The sequence below is a fragment of the Furipterus horrens genome, unplaced genomic scaffold (assembly GCF_987537825.1).
Source record: "Furipterus horrens unplaced genomic scaffold, mFurHor1.1.pri manual_scaffold_11, whole genome shotgun sequence".
Classification (NCBI taxonomy): domain Eukaryota; kingdom Metazoa; phylum Chordata; class Mammalia; order Chiroptera; family Furipteridae; genus Furipterus; species Furipterus horrens.
In genome coordinates this window covers 61,262,541-61,277,817 of record NW_028327181.1, presented here as the reverse complement: position 1 = coordinate 61,277,817, position 15,277 = coordinate 61,262,541, and the positions used below count along the sequence as shown (strand labels likewise).

At 38.6% G+C, this 15,277-nt stretch overlaps 1 protein-coding gene across 1 annotated transcript; it reads left to right on the top strand.

Moving 5' to 3' along the window:
* The first annotated feature begins 2,554 nt into the window (after positions 1–2,554).
* Positions 2,555–7,951, top strand: CRYBA1 (crystallin beta A1). The gene is made up of 5 exons (XM_090291509.1): positions 2,555–2,614; positions 3,602–3,720; positions 4,876–5,017; positions 7,018–7,160; positions 7,781–7,951. Exons 1-5 carry the CDS (start codon positions 2,570–2,572, stop codon positions 7,926–7,928), a joined length of 597 nt encoding a protein of 198 aa, XP_090147635.1. The 5' UTR covers positions 2,555–2,569; the 3' UTR covers positions 7,929–7,951.
* The last annotated feature ends 7,326 nt before the right edge of the window (positions 7,952–15,277 follow it).

Below are 15,277 nucleotides of genomic sequence, written 5' to 3'. Positions count from 1 at the left end.
CTGCAAAGGCCCAAAGCAGTGTATTAAAAACCTAAAAAGATTTATTGACTCCACATTTTTAAAATAAAATTGCAAAATTAAAATAAATATTTAATGAAATAGCTACAGAGAGAGTCATGTCTACTAGTCAACCATAATTGAATTTAACTCCTACATATTTACATATAAATATAGTACAACTAAGATTCCCAAGAACAGAGTAAACCATTCTTTTTCTTTTTAAAAAATTCTTTTAAAATTTATTTATTTAAGGGTCATCAATTCGATTCCCGGTCAGGGCACATGGCTGGGTTGCAGGCCAGGTCCCCAGCTGGGGGCATGCGAGAGGCACCACACATTGATGTTTCCCTTCCTCTCTTTCTCCATTGCTTCCCCTCTCTCTAAAAAATGAATAAATAAAATCTTCTAAAAAATGTATTTATTTAGAATAGCCACGGGGATGTAGAGTACAGTAGGGGAAATGGAGTAGCCAAAGAATCCATGCATGACCCATGGACATGAACAATGGTGTGGGGATTGCCTGATGGACAAGGGGGTGCTGCGTGTAGGGAGAGGGGAAAGGAGAAAAAATTGAGACAACTGTAATAGCATAATCAATAAAATATAATTTTAAAATAAAATAAAATTTATTTACTTTTAGAGAGAAGGGGAGGGAGGGCAAAAGAGAGGGCATGAAACATCAATCAGTTGGGACAGGGACCAAACCCGAAACCCTGATGGGGACTCAAACTGGTGATGACGTTTCACTTCGCGGAAAAATGCCTAACCAACTTAGGTACACTGGTCAGGGCCCATTTTTTTCTTAAGAAAATTCAGAATTGTGGTAATCCTTCACATTTTTTAACAGCAAAGACAAAAACTGTATTTCCTATATGGGAAGTGAGGTGCATTTTGATGTGTTTGATATGACATGGGGTCTTAGGAAGGGCCTGGGGTTGCGTGAGGAATCTGGAGAGGGACCCGGGACAAGCACTCACGCAGAGACCTGTCCTCACCTCCCAGCTGCCCTGAGATCAAGACCACAGCAGCCAAGGGGAGCTTTTCTGGATCTCTGTTTCCCTATTTTAAACAAAGGCCTGAGGGACGCCTGCCCAGTAGGCTGAGCCACCAAAGCTCTGGGGATCAGGGAGAACAAAAGCAGAGGGAAAGAAGAGTGCTGACAGGGCCAGAGGCCGGGAGCCTGACGAGCTATAAAGAGTAGGGCCACAGAGAAAGTGGCACCAGGTGGAGACCCAGACTGTGCAGCAGGAGCTGGGTGAGTAAGGACCTGAGGGTGCTCTGGCCCTTCCTTTCTTTCCCCTGCAGAGGTATGCCCAGGAGAGGACTCAGTTTTCGTGCCTGTGGTTACAGCCTCCTAGGATGGCTGGAGAAGAGTGGGGAACTCCACAGGGAGGCAGCCATCTCTTGCTACCCCAAGAGTAGTCACTAACATGGCGATAAACCACCACCCTAGCCATCATGGCTGGGAGGAGGCATGGGGCTCTAATAAATGACAAGCTCCTGGGGTATAGGAAGGAGGCATGGGGAGCAGGAGATGGGACATGCTTATTCGGAGGGTCAGAGTGGAAGGATATATCACAGAATTTACATGCATTGGTCCTGGGGTCCGATACCAGTCAGAAAGAAAGGCCATGAATGGCTATTCTAACTGCCTGTTTACTTTCTTCCCTCCTTTTCCTTCTCTTTTTTATTCTTCCTACCATCTTTTCTGCCTACCTAATTTCTATGAGCCCCAGTATCCTCATCTGTAAAATGTGGATAATGATAGTACCTCATAGGCTCGTTGTAGAAACCAAACGTATTAATACATGTAGAGCATTTAGGACAGAGCCATTGTTAAGTGTTTGCTTTTATTATCCTTTTTTCTTCCTCACTTTCCTTCAGTAAGTCTTTTTCAATGGCACTCGTCCCCACCCCCCCACCCCCAACCTCCCAATGAATTCAGCTTGGTGCTACGACAATCACCCAGGAGACCCAGGCCCTGCCATTGGGATGGTCACCGGGACATAGTCAATAGAAACACAGAGCAACACTGTGATGAGCGCCAGAAATCAGGAAAGCAAGCCACTGCAGGGTGGGGGAAGCAGCAAAGTCTTTGAGGAGCTGGGTAGGTTGAGAAGACAGAGAAGTAGGGAGGGGATGGTAGCATGGCGTGCACAGCCAGTCAGTTTGAGGGCTGAGAAGAGCTAGATGAGGGTGAGACCACACATTGGTAATATGAGGGGTCTAGACTAGAGAGATGGTTGCCAAGGGCTTTATACTGGGGTAGGTGAGACTGAAGCAATGCTGCCACCTGTAGGAGGTACCTGGAGGCAGGCAAGTGGATGAGAGCCACATTGATTGCATTATTGCTTCTAATCCTTACAATAACTCTGCACGTAGAAGCTTTACTGATGGATGACAACAGAGACTCAGCTAGCGAGAGGCAGAGCCAGAATCCTAACCAAAGTCTGCCTACTGGACTCCAAGCCTCCTTTTCTTCCCCTGCATTCCATCACCTCATCTCCCATCCCAGAGGCCATGTCATTGGTGTGCGTTCTGTCTTCCAGGAACTTTTCCAACCACCAAGATGGCACAAACTAACCGCATGCCAGGGTCCATGGGGCCGTGGAAGGTAAGCCCACCCCCATCATAAGGAAAATTGAGGAATCTAACATGGTAGGATGTGAGATGTTGCCACAGCTCAAGGCTGTGCTTTTCCATGGGACAGTGACTGACCAATAAAACATCAGTTCACAGGGAAAGGGTCCGATCGAGGTCCAGATGCTCTGCCAGGATCCCTCAGAATGTCCCATTCGGACAGAAGGATGACCCTGGGAGCCCATGATTGGTGGGAAATGATACCTAGTTTTCCAGTTCAACTCTCCTCTGCACTGCTAAAATTATCTTAAAATTGAGAAGCCCAGGGTGGATTATGCTGTGGAGAAACTGAGAGCCCAGCAATGAAGAGAGATTTGCCCCAGATCCCAAATAAGTAATAGAATCCAGGTCTTTTTACTCCTGTCCTGAGTTTGGCTGTAGCTATTACCTGAAGTGGTTGATCCTCAGGTTTCCCTCAACTGCTCTACCCTCTTCATTGGATTAACTTTGAGTCCAGTTCATAGCTTTGGGAGTTGACCTCTAGCCAGTTTCAAGATCTCTAATTCAAGGCATAGAAGAGGTTTATTACAACTCTCTCTCTCTCCACCTTAGGTTCCTATAAAAGGTGTGCCCAGAGAAACTAAGTAATAATCCACAGGGAGCCCCTAGGACTCCCAGAATCCTGGCCCCTGGATTGCAGAAAGCATGGTGAATAAGAGTCCTTGAGTCCTTGGTCGGTCCAGTGAACCAGCTATCTTTCCTAGCAGACCATTTCTATCATAAATCAATCTCCCACACCTCATCCTTAGCCTGGGCATGTGAACACCACCAACCAACCAGTGGTATGAATTCAAATCCCTTCCTACCCTGTCTATACTGGAAGAGACCTCATCAGGCATCCTGGGATGCAACTAGTGATGGAAAACACAGAGTCAGACACAAGCTAAGGTGTTGACCAGGGCCTCTGTTCTTCCTGATGTACCACATTCTAGCTCTCTTTTTCCATTCAATCTCATTTCAGATAACCATCTATGACCAGGACAACTTCCAAGGCAAGAGGATGGAGTTCACAAACTCCTGTCCAAATGTCTCTGAGCGCAGTTTTGATAATGTCCGATCTCTCAAGGTGGAGTGTGGCGCGTGAGTATGGACCTCAGCAGAACCTCAGGCCCCTTATTTCTAGTCCCCTTAGACATGGGACTATAAAGGTGGGGGTTGGAGAGAGAGGCTTCAGTATTGATGTAATCTCAAAAGAAATCACTACACATGTAATTTAGTAACTCTAAGAGCTAGAAGGAATATGAGATTCTTAGGGGCTTGGTACTAGATTTGGGGGGTATTAAAGAAATATACATATCATGGATTGGGGCAGTGACAATAATTAGATCTGTGCTTCTGGAACCCATAGATTGCTGCTTAGGATTCTCTTTAGAACAGCCACAAGACCCTTGAGTTTTTCTTGTCTGCAGGAAACAGTTAAGCTGCCACCTCTACAACTACTCTGCTTCTGCATGTCCCAGAGCAGACATCACTCGCTAATTTCTCTGTGTAAAGAGGAACTCAACCACAGGACTTAAGAGTCATGTTGGCTCATATTTAGTCTTCCAGGAGTTTCTTGTTGGTGGTTAATCTTGGTGAGGAAGACCTCTTGTCTTCTGACTCCTGGCAGTGTAGTTGAGGCCTTTATCATCAGCCTGAAAACCCTTCTTTTTGTCTCAGCAGTTGCTCACAACCAAAACTGAGCTCTTTAACCCTTTAAAAGGAATAATGCTTTAAGATGTTGTCCGTAAATGAGGCCTGGTTGTAAAAAACTGATCTGAGGGGTTTTATAAGTAAGATATAGGTATGTGACAGCAGAAAAAAGAACCCCCAAAGTGACAAGGAAACAAGAGACTGGTAATCCATCAGTTGCCTATTGAACCCTTTGCTTCCTTAGGTTTGGCTGGAGCCAAAGCAATAGTCAGTCACTTTATCCTGAACCTGGAGCTCCAAGTAGAGAATAAGGTAACTTGTAGAAAGGAACTATATCTTTAGACTGATTAGTAACACACATTACTCAAGCCAGTGAAGTAGACCCTTTCAGTGAATAATCCTAAAACAAATATCACATTTATAAACCTGCTTAGTGTAGCTGCCAGCTCACATCATGCGATAAATGTATTACTTTGTATGGCTCTATCGGAATTGGCTTGATATTGTACTCCACTATTAACAATGAAATCAAAAGATGCCTTCTTTCTGAAGCCAGGTAGACTCTGAACACAATGAACAAACACCACTAATTGTCTTTGGCAGCTGGATTGGTTATGAGCATACCAGCTTCTGTGGGCAGCAGTTTATCCTGGAGAGAGGAGAATACCCCCGCTGGGATGCCTGGAGTGGGAGTAATGCCTACCACATTGAGCGTCTCATGTCCTTCCGCCCCATCTGTTCAGCTGTGAGTCTGAAATTTTCACTTCTGTTCTTGTGGGGAATGTGGCAGGAAGAAAGAGAAAAGTAAACAAGAGAAGAAAAACACTGGCCCCTCTGTTTTAAGTTTGCCATTTGATTTTTCTCTAAAAGTAAAGGCCTTCTTCCTATTTATAGGTGAGGAAGTGGATACTCAAGAGCCCCTATCTTCAAGTGCAATGGGATAACTAGTGAGAGCCTTGTAGTAAAAGGTGATTCATTGGCCAGTTAAAATTCAGTCTGTATAACATTTTACCCAGAAACAGGGAAGTACTGAAGTAAGCCTCCAATAAGTGGGATAACCAAAGAAACAGGCAAGTCTTCCAGTGTCTTTGACTCAATAACAACCCTCTGGTTCCTCATACTAAGCATTATTCAATACTGCATCAGAACAGGATGCTTCTAGTCTTTGGAGAGTTCAAGCTGAAGCAGGATGATCTTCAAAGGTTTGCTGAGAATGATTCCTATATTGGGAGTTAGGCTGGGCTACCTTTCCAAATATTCCTCTATATCATGTGATTTTCTCATGATTTTGGTGAATGACCTCACCCTGATTTGAAATCCTACCGAAATTCAAGTAGTAGTTACCTAAACATTTACAGAACTCAATTGTTTTGCCGTGTCTGGATGTGTTTGCATCTCACTTTGGACTATCCATTTTTTCTAGGTGTATAGTCTTGAGTTTGAAAAATATGTACACCCAGTAACCAATACCCACCCTACTCAGATAGCGAACAATTCCATCGCCCCATAAAGTTCCCTGATGTCCCTTTCCAATCAATTGCTCTTCCCCACATTCTATCACCAGGGTTAGTTTTTTTTTTTTTTTTTTTAACTAATTTAATATATGAGACATGAATTAATACAGAGGAAAACAAAAGATAAACTTATCTTTTAACACAGCCTATACTATTTTCAACCTTAATATAGCACTTAATGTTGATGCTTGGGAGCAAAAAACGGGACTAGTCCAGTGTGGTATTCAAAAAGTATTATATAAAAATTACATTAAAAGGTTTAATCTAACATAGATAGGATAACTGAGATATATGTTAATTTCAATAAAACATGCAAGTTTCTTAAACATTGTGTTATAACCTATTGTTGATTTTGGTAAGCCTGTAACATTTTCAGAATAAATGCTCATGTTTCTTTTTTGTACGTATATTTTATTGTTACAGTAGTCCCAATTTTTTCCCTTTGCTCCCCTCTGCCCAGTACCCCTCTTCCCTTCAGCAATCCCATCCCCCTTTAAGTTCATGTCCATAGGTCGTGCATATAAGTTCTTTGGCTTCACCCTTTCCTATATTATTCTTAACTTCCCCGTCTGTTTTGTACCAACCAATTATGCTTCTTAATCCCTGCACCATATCCCCATTTCTCCCCCTCCCCTCTCCCAGCTGATAACCCTCCAAATGATCCCCATGCGTATGATTCTGTTCCTATTCTGGTTTGCTTAGTTGGATTTTGTTTTTATTTTTTAGATTCAGTTGTTGATAGTTGGGAGTTTGTTGTCATTTTACAGGGCTAGTTTTGACTGTTTTTGTACTTCTTTCAGGTTAGTTTGCCTTCTTAACACTTGTGTAGTCTTCACAACCCCTACTGGACTTTAGGTTATTTCCAGTACCATGCAACACACATGAGCTTATTTTCCTTACTAATTTGTGGGATCTTTTTCCATATTAGTGACTATCAGTCCTTTGGTTGGCTGTGTGTTTCAAGTATTTTTTTTCCCCTTCATTAGCCTTTTGTTGTTCCAAAGTATCATACCAGTTATTTGTACATTTTAAATGTTATGGTATTAAATTGGATTAACAGGATTATGGGTGTTTTCCTCATAGATTTCCGTATTGCTTGAAATATTTTTACATCAACAAACATGTACTTCCTTCTGTAAACCAGGAGTGCTTTGATTTTGGAAAATATGGTTAATTACAAAATTAAGATAGCCATAACACTAGTACTAAACTAAAAATTTCTGGATTACAGAGTCATAAGGAGTCCAAGATTACCATCTTTGAGAAAGAAAACTTCATTGGACGCCAATGGGAGATCTGTGACGACCACCCCTCCTTGCAAGCCATGGGTTGGTTCAACAATGAAGTTGGTTCCATGAAGATACAATCTGGGGCGTAAGTGCAAAAACAGGGTTGGAGCACATTTCAGAGTAACTCTTGCATGTGTAAACCTTGTGAATATTAATATATCAATGGTCATATCGAATTTCATACATCAACATCATATTGGTATGGTTGTCACAATCTAGTTATTAGTGATTTTGAATCTCAAATTCTTGGTACCAACTTAAGATCACTATTTTTTTCTCCCCTAGGCATTCCTCTAGTCTATGGAACCATTTGTATCGATTACCCTACCTTTTTTCATAAGCAAGGTTAATTTTAAATTAATTATAGCCATGTTATCCTCACAAATGGTGCCTGGCATATTTTCTAAGCCTAAAAGCATTCCAAACCAATTGTGTTGAGGAAAAGAGGCTGTTTTGGGGTGTTGAGCAGTTCCTAACTAGTTTTAAAACGTCCAAGCCCTGGCTGCCGTGGCTCAGTGGATTGAGCGTAGGCCTGTGAGCCAAGTGTCGCTGGTTTGATTCCCAGTCAGGGCACATGACTAGGTTGCACGTCAGGTCCCCAGTTGGGGGCATGAGTGCGAGGCAATGACACAGTGAAAAAGAAAAAAAAATTAAATAAACAAACAAACAAATAAATAAAAGTCCAATGTGCCTTGGATTTTCTAGCTGGGTTTGCTACCAGTATCCTGGATACCATGGCTATCAGTATATCTTGGAATGTGACCATCATGGAGGAGACTACAAACACTGGAGAGAGTGGGGTTCTCATGCCCAGACTTCCCAGATTCAATCTATTCGCCGTATCCAACAGTAGTGGATTAAAAGTGCCAAGAGAATTCAAGCATGAGACCTTGTTAAGCAACCTAGAATGAGTTTTATGTTCGCTGAGACACTGCTTCCAAATGATAGCTGAAATCCACAATAAATGTCATTAAAAAAAAAATTGTAGACTGAATTAAGTACCATGCTTTACATAAATTACACTTATGTGGCTGAGAATTTTTAAAAACAAGTTTCAATAAAACCCCAAAGTCCCTTTTGTGATTTTGCAAGTCACTTACCAGGCCAAGCTCAATTATTCCCCATCTCAAATAACACTGAAGCATATAACCCAAATTCATCAGTCTATGCAGTGACAGACACACTTTTGGTAAATGTTTCTGCATCTTTTCTCCTCATCCTCTACTTTAATAATGTTGGTGTCAGCATTAAAAAAAACCTGGTGACAAATCAATGCTAAACAAACTTAGGAAGTTCCTCAAATATGCATTACCACAAAGTTATGAATAAATCTAGAATCTTAGCAACTTATTTTGGTTGCTTAATTGCTTAGCTCAATTTTGGTTTCTTATTTTAAATGGAAGAACATAATAAGGCTCAATGCCATGCAAAAAGGAAGGATAGCTATTCTCACAGCCGATTTTTCAATAAGCATGTCATTTCTAAGCACCTTAATAATATGGAAACATATCATTAGCAATGCCACAACATTAAGTTTTCTGCAATTGTTGTTAAAGCACACAAAAGAACACAAACACTTCTGAAACTTTAAAATTTTTTATTCAACAATGTACACTTATTGTCTCTTAAATTGGATCTACAAAGTTCTCAAGTTTGTTTTTCTGATAAAATAAGTAAATCTTGGTAAGGATGTAAAGTGTTTGTAATTTATATTTTTAAAACACTGAACATGAAGTAAGACATCAATAAAGGAAGATCAATACGTAACTGACACTTCCTCAGAACCCATATCAGAAACAGCTATGGCAAGTACCTAAGCATTTAGCAAAAGGGTAAATTTCTGGCCACTATTCTTTTACCTAGAAAAGGCCAATCTTTTTGACTGGGCAAAACAAACACTGAAAATTCTTTTAATTGGGAGAGGGAAGGAAAAACATCCTCTAACATAACTGTATTCCACTAATTGTCCTTTCCCCAGGTTAAGAGGTAACTCAGCTCCTAAAGGCTGACTCACCAAGACAAATTATTTAGCTCCTCCAAATATGTTCTAAGCCTGAACAGAAGTGAACTACTGACGGATGCTGAGAAGCCAGAGCCATCTAAGATAATGCTACACTCCTGCACTTATGCCTTTTAAGGCCATGCATGCATTATTGGCCACCTTTCCAGTCTTGACTAGTGGACTTAGTTTTTAACTGTCACTTTTTAGTGAAGATACAGAAGGAAAGGTTTTGCTGTGTTTTCAAAGTCAACAACATACACCAAGAGCACACCTGATGACAGAGAAGTAACACTCTTCTATACACAGGAAAACGCTATAAAACAAGTATTTCTTTTATATCTAGAAGCATGGGTAAAATACCATCAGTATTATATTCTACTTAAACTTACTAGCCTCTTCTACAAAGGTCCTGGAGAGATTACGAAACAATCTTTTAAAAGATGATTGACAAAACCTGGCCAGTACACCTACACAATCTTTTAAGTACACATACATGTGAAGTAAAGCTATTTAATACATGCAGATTGCAGCAATTTAACCAAATCTGCCCAAATTCTAAAATTGTTCTAATTGGCTTGGGCAATTTTTAAAAAGACATACATTATCTTTAAAACAACCTATGCTTAGATATTTAAGCAAGATAATGATTCTAATTTCAAGTCAATCATTCATTCATTAAACCAAATTTATGCTAAAGTGATAAAGGTGAAAAGGTTATCCTACCTTTAAACCAGGTTTAAATCATAAAATTAACACAAAAATCCATGTGGCAAAGGTCCTTCCTTCACTTCAGTTTGAATTACTTCCCATTTTTATTTGATCAAATAAACAAACAAAAGAATTCATTAAGTAAGAGCATTCAACAGTTTGTAAAACTGATAAAAATGCCCTATTTCAAGAAAAGCCCTTTAGAAGATACAAGTCAAGCTCTCATTTAAACTGAAGTTTACTAAAATAGGTGCCAGGTTTCCTCTCTTCTGCTTCCATGGATGAGCTAGCCCAGTACTGTACTGTAATTTTGAGCCATGTTTCTAAAGATGGTGAAGCTAAGAACAGCAAAGAAATGAGGATAGGTCACTTTTGGTAATGACACACAAATTAACTTTAAAAACATGTGCATAGCTTTATTCATCTACTTTTATCTAACCTTTTCATGGAGCTTCCGCAAAATTCGAGTGTGCAAAATGCATTTCTAAAACGTAATGCAAGCAAAGCTTTTCACATTTACACTGGCAGGAAATACAGAGAAACTAACAAGTCACATCAGGGAGATTTTCTTTTTTTTTTTTAATGACAAGAATTGCACAGTTCGGTTACTTTGAGACAATTGTTGCACACATAAATATTTAAAATTTTCTAAGCAAGGTGCTTTAACAATAAAAAAATTTAAGGTTGGAAAGAGCCAATAGCTTGGATCATAGCTCACATAGAATTCCAATTAAAGCGGACTGTTATCTCCCTAGATTTTGCAAACAATGTTTTTAATAATACTTTTTTTTTTTTTTTTTTAGTAACACTAAAGGAAACAGCAAGCTGAAACTTTTTTCAAAACACACAAGATATGGTGTCATCACATTACTTGAAGAAGGTGCTAAGTGGGCAGGGAAAGGGAGTGAAGTCCTTTGCTATTTCCCACTACAGAACAGCCACTAACAGACTAAGAACAAAAAAAGTAAATTAAATCACTTCCCCAGGTTATAAAATAGTTCCAGTTTGTGACAAGATCTATAACTTTAAACAGAGAGCACCAGTTGGGCGATAGAATGAGCATTTCATACTGCATAAAAATTAGTGAGGTGGCAAGAACCATCAACCATCTCAGGCATTATTACATGGCCTTTCCTATTTTTTTTTTTTTTTTTGTATACATGCAAGGCACATTGATATAAAAATAGATCTCTGGCCAAGAAATATATTAAATAAGCAACTTAAAATTTTGGCTTTGCAATATTGGCAACATCAAAATATAACCAGTTAGCTTTGGACCACGTATCTTTCTCATATTCGTTCACCCTATTTGGTGTTTTTCCCCCCCTCCTATCTTGGGTTTCATCTCCTTCAAGTTTGGATATGTACTTGAGAAATGACTTTTCTCTTGTCGAGCAGCATTTCTACTATACTTCTTTATCTTTGCTAAATAAAAATATAGTAGAGAAGCAAAATAGTTGGGAGTTCTGATTGATTTGATTAAGCTAAATCTGACTGGCTTGGGGTAGCATCATTTCTCTTCTGTATATAAACAAACAAAAAAGTCCTTAGCTTATATAGTAGACAATTGTTTTCTTTCTGAAAGAGTGATCAACAAACCAATGATATTCCTCTCTTTAAGCCATTCTTCCCAACTCCTCTTTTTGAGGCAGAGGAAATAATAGAAACAAAACTAGATTTAAACGATTTTCAGTAGTAGAAGACATTTTAAGGCCAAAAAGTGTAATACTAACAGAATTTTTATTTTCCTAAGTTATTGTCCTTCATAGGCCAATACCATAGTTATTTGTACTGATTCCCTCCCAAAGAGAATTTTTTTGTTAGTGGCTGTGCTACAGGAAAGGTATTGAAGCATACCATACCCATAAAGGTATGGTATATCGTAATGTAAAAAGTGCATCACATTCTTGATTTTCAGTTTCTCAGAGCAGCATCAGGATTAATCCATGACAGAAAGCTGTTGTATTTTCATCTATAAATGCAACATACCTAATGAAATGTATTCAAGATCATGAAAGGATCCTCCTCCATAGAGGATAAGTGAAACAGACTAATAATAGACAAACAGGGCCAAACTAGAGCATTCATATTTACATATTAAAACCATTTTTTGTTAACACCAAATCTTGACATCTAGCAAAAGAAATATTTTAATAAAGCAGACATTACTAAAGCAGTATCCATTTTTTAGAGCCTTTGTAGAGCACCTGAGGGAAAAAGGATATATGGAAAGCTATACAATTCACCTCAAGTTGGCTTGTTGGTCTGTAGAGTAAAACTTTCACAAATGAAAGGGATACTGTGCTAGAAAAATGTAGCTATTTTAATAAGGCTGTAGAAAAGGGATACTGCAGTATTATAAAATGGCTTTATTACTTTGAACAAAATTGTATGGATAAATAGGGAAGTCTGAATCAGCAATCCCATCACATCAAGGATGGCTGTTCCATAGGTTCCTAGCCGGTAACTGCTATTTGACACTCCCAGTAAAGCAAAATCAACATACCACTCATGCTTCGCTGGACGTTTTTATTATGCACACAACTTAAAGTACTATTTATTCTTAAGACCCTTGAGTAGCAAAACTTTGAAATTTGAGTAGAGCCAATGAGTCGTCATTTTTCCAGCCAACCCAGGGTGGTCCTGGTTCTCATATCTGAACAGACTTAAGTACATCTAAAAACATTTTATGATACTCAAAGCAGAAGCCCATCTTTCTCACCATAAAAGAATCCTGGTGCTCTAATTAGTTACATTAACAAAAAAGAACATCCATATTAAGAAGTAATGATAACTTATGTGTCCCTGCAAACTTAGAGCAGCTATTAAACTTCTAGTCTTGTCCTCTGCCCCTCCCCTTTAATCAAATATGAATACTTTGGGAAGATGAGCAAATGCTTCCCTTTTTAAAAATTCAGCAGGACTAGCTAGGACTTATTAAAAAGACATTGCCTGATCAAATTCTACCTCAACTGGTGTAGGATCAACAGATCTATCATAAAAGCGATTGTTCAAAATATGTACTTGTCCCACAGTAGTGTGTTTTGCAGTTAGCATAGGTATACAAGAGGGGTCATGTGTTAGAGAATATGGTCCAGTGGCATAACTGTATTCATAATCCTTGGAAATGAGACTTTTAAATCTAGTTCTCTAAAGAAAGCCTTTAAAGGACTCCTATTTAACGCAATGTAAAATCAAGTGCAGTCCTCTTACAGATTTCTTTGCCTGTGGCCATTTGGTACAAGACATACAACTTCACACTAAATGGCTTTTTCATTGTTTAAAAAAGTTTACAGCCAGAGATATACCATTAGACGCCTCCACTGGGTTAGCAATAAACCTAATGACTAAGTATGAAACCACTGCTGTTTTTGTAATGTTTTGTGAGTAAATACATTTTGTATTGTGGACAACACTCATAATTGAGGTTTGTCATATTTTCCCTAGAAACTGTTATTTGAAAAAAATGCAGCACTTTTTTTTTCCATTGTAAGGTTTTTGCAGCTTCTGAGTGATGACTAGGTAAGCAAATAATTAAGGACAACAAAATTCTAAACCTTTCCAGCCATTTATTTCAAGAAAAAACTAACTGGCATTAACAAATTCCTAGTTATTTTCTATTGCCTCCCAGAAGGTAGAGAAGGAAGGATTAACTACAGATGCTATAAAATACACTTTATGTGAAAGTTCATTACTAGGAGGTAAGAGGAAAGGCTATGCAATTAACTTCAGTTCAGCAAAGTGGGGGTGAATAGAGAAAGATAAATACACCCTGTCTTTTTGTAGGGAAGGGGAATTATTCAAGACATTTACAAGAGAGTGGTATGTGACATAGAAGTCTACAATCAAGAAAGATTTTAAAAGAAATCTTCACCCATAATTAGTATCTTCATAGCTATTAAAAAAATAGGTCATGATTTCATTCGTAGTGCCATTTTTCAAATACTACCCCTTTAAGGATTAAAACCACCTGACTTTACTCTGTGTAATGAAAACAAATGGCACAAAATAAATACAAGTTCAATCTCTGAATACTAATGTCTTACACACATTCATTTTCTAATTTTTAATTATCTCCCTTTCCCTCACACACACAAGCATTCAACACACACAAACACACACACACACACACACCCTTTTTCAGTCTTTATAATGGAGGGATGTTAAAAATCCCCTCTAGACTGTATTTGGTTTATGCTACAGTACTAATACTCTGAGTTGAAGAAAAATTCTTTATATCAAACAATAACACATTAATGTTATTTAAATGTGCTAAATTAATCACAGCTGAAGTTTGTTTAGAAGCTTACATAAAATAATGAGAAAACAGATCAACTCTTTAAGATTTTTTTTTTTTTTAATAAGTGCTCTGTAAGGAATTGTGTGAGGACCTAAGGAGAAAGATTGCAACAAGTAGAGAATTAGGTGTTACCAAACAGCACAAAGGATATTTGTCCCAAAGTCCTGCTTGTACCTAGGCAATTAAGTCCATTAACCCAATGCCCCCAAAATACTGACAATTAATAGGATGGGGCACTAGGGTTCCCAGAAGGTTAAGAGATATTTCTAACTATATACCTCTAACCATACAATTAAGGAAATTTTAGTGGAGAAATCAAGTGAAATGTTGCATTGTTTCATTTAGAAGTGAGACTCTCAAAAACCTTTGGACAGAGAAGGGATACATTCTCTTTTTGGCTTCTCTAAACATGGGAGGCCTGAGGGATATGGAAGTGAAAAAGGAAAGCAACAATAGCTTTCTAGACATTTTACAAGTGTTGCTTCTAAATTTAAAAGCCCAATTCAGATGGAGGCTGTTTTTTGTTTTTGTTTTTTAAATGTATATTTATTCAACCTCTGTATGTCACAAACCCACAAAGTTTCTTGTGACTTTTGAGACAGAAGAGCTTTAAAATTCTAGGCAAGCAAAATGGACATTTTAAAATAAAAGGGAAGAGGGCATGGGAGTGGGGGCGGGGGGTGGAAGTGGAATCTGGCCCTAAGGCGACAAGTGGTTACACAAGGCAATTGAACACACAGCAGAACTTTAAAACCTATAAAACAAACTGGAGCCTTCTTTCTTTTAATCATCCTTGTATCTTTTTTTTTAAAGAGCGTTTTGAAATTTTTTTATTTAAAAAAAAAAACAAAAACAAAAAAAAACAACACAAAAACAGAGACTTCTTCCACGTCAGTATGTGGTATGTTGCATTTTCCAGTTTGTTCAATGCTTTAAAGCTCAAGGATGCTTCTGCTTTCAATTGTACATGGGCCTGAAGCATCCTAGCTTTTGGCAAGCAGGCAGGAGACTCAACAAAAATCAAAATAGGAACAAGGCAGACTAAATGCAGGGCACATCTGTAAACATATTATACATTTGAAAATTACAATATCAGTAAAAGTGATACAGTTTACAGGTGAAATGAAACTATCTGGAACTGGCCTACCACAAGTTTCTGAACCTGGACTGATACAATAAGTTATTTATATAT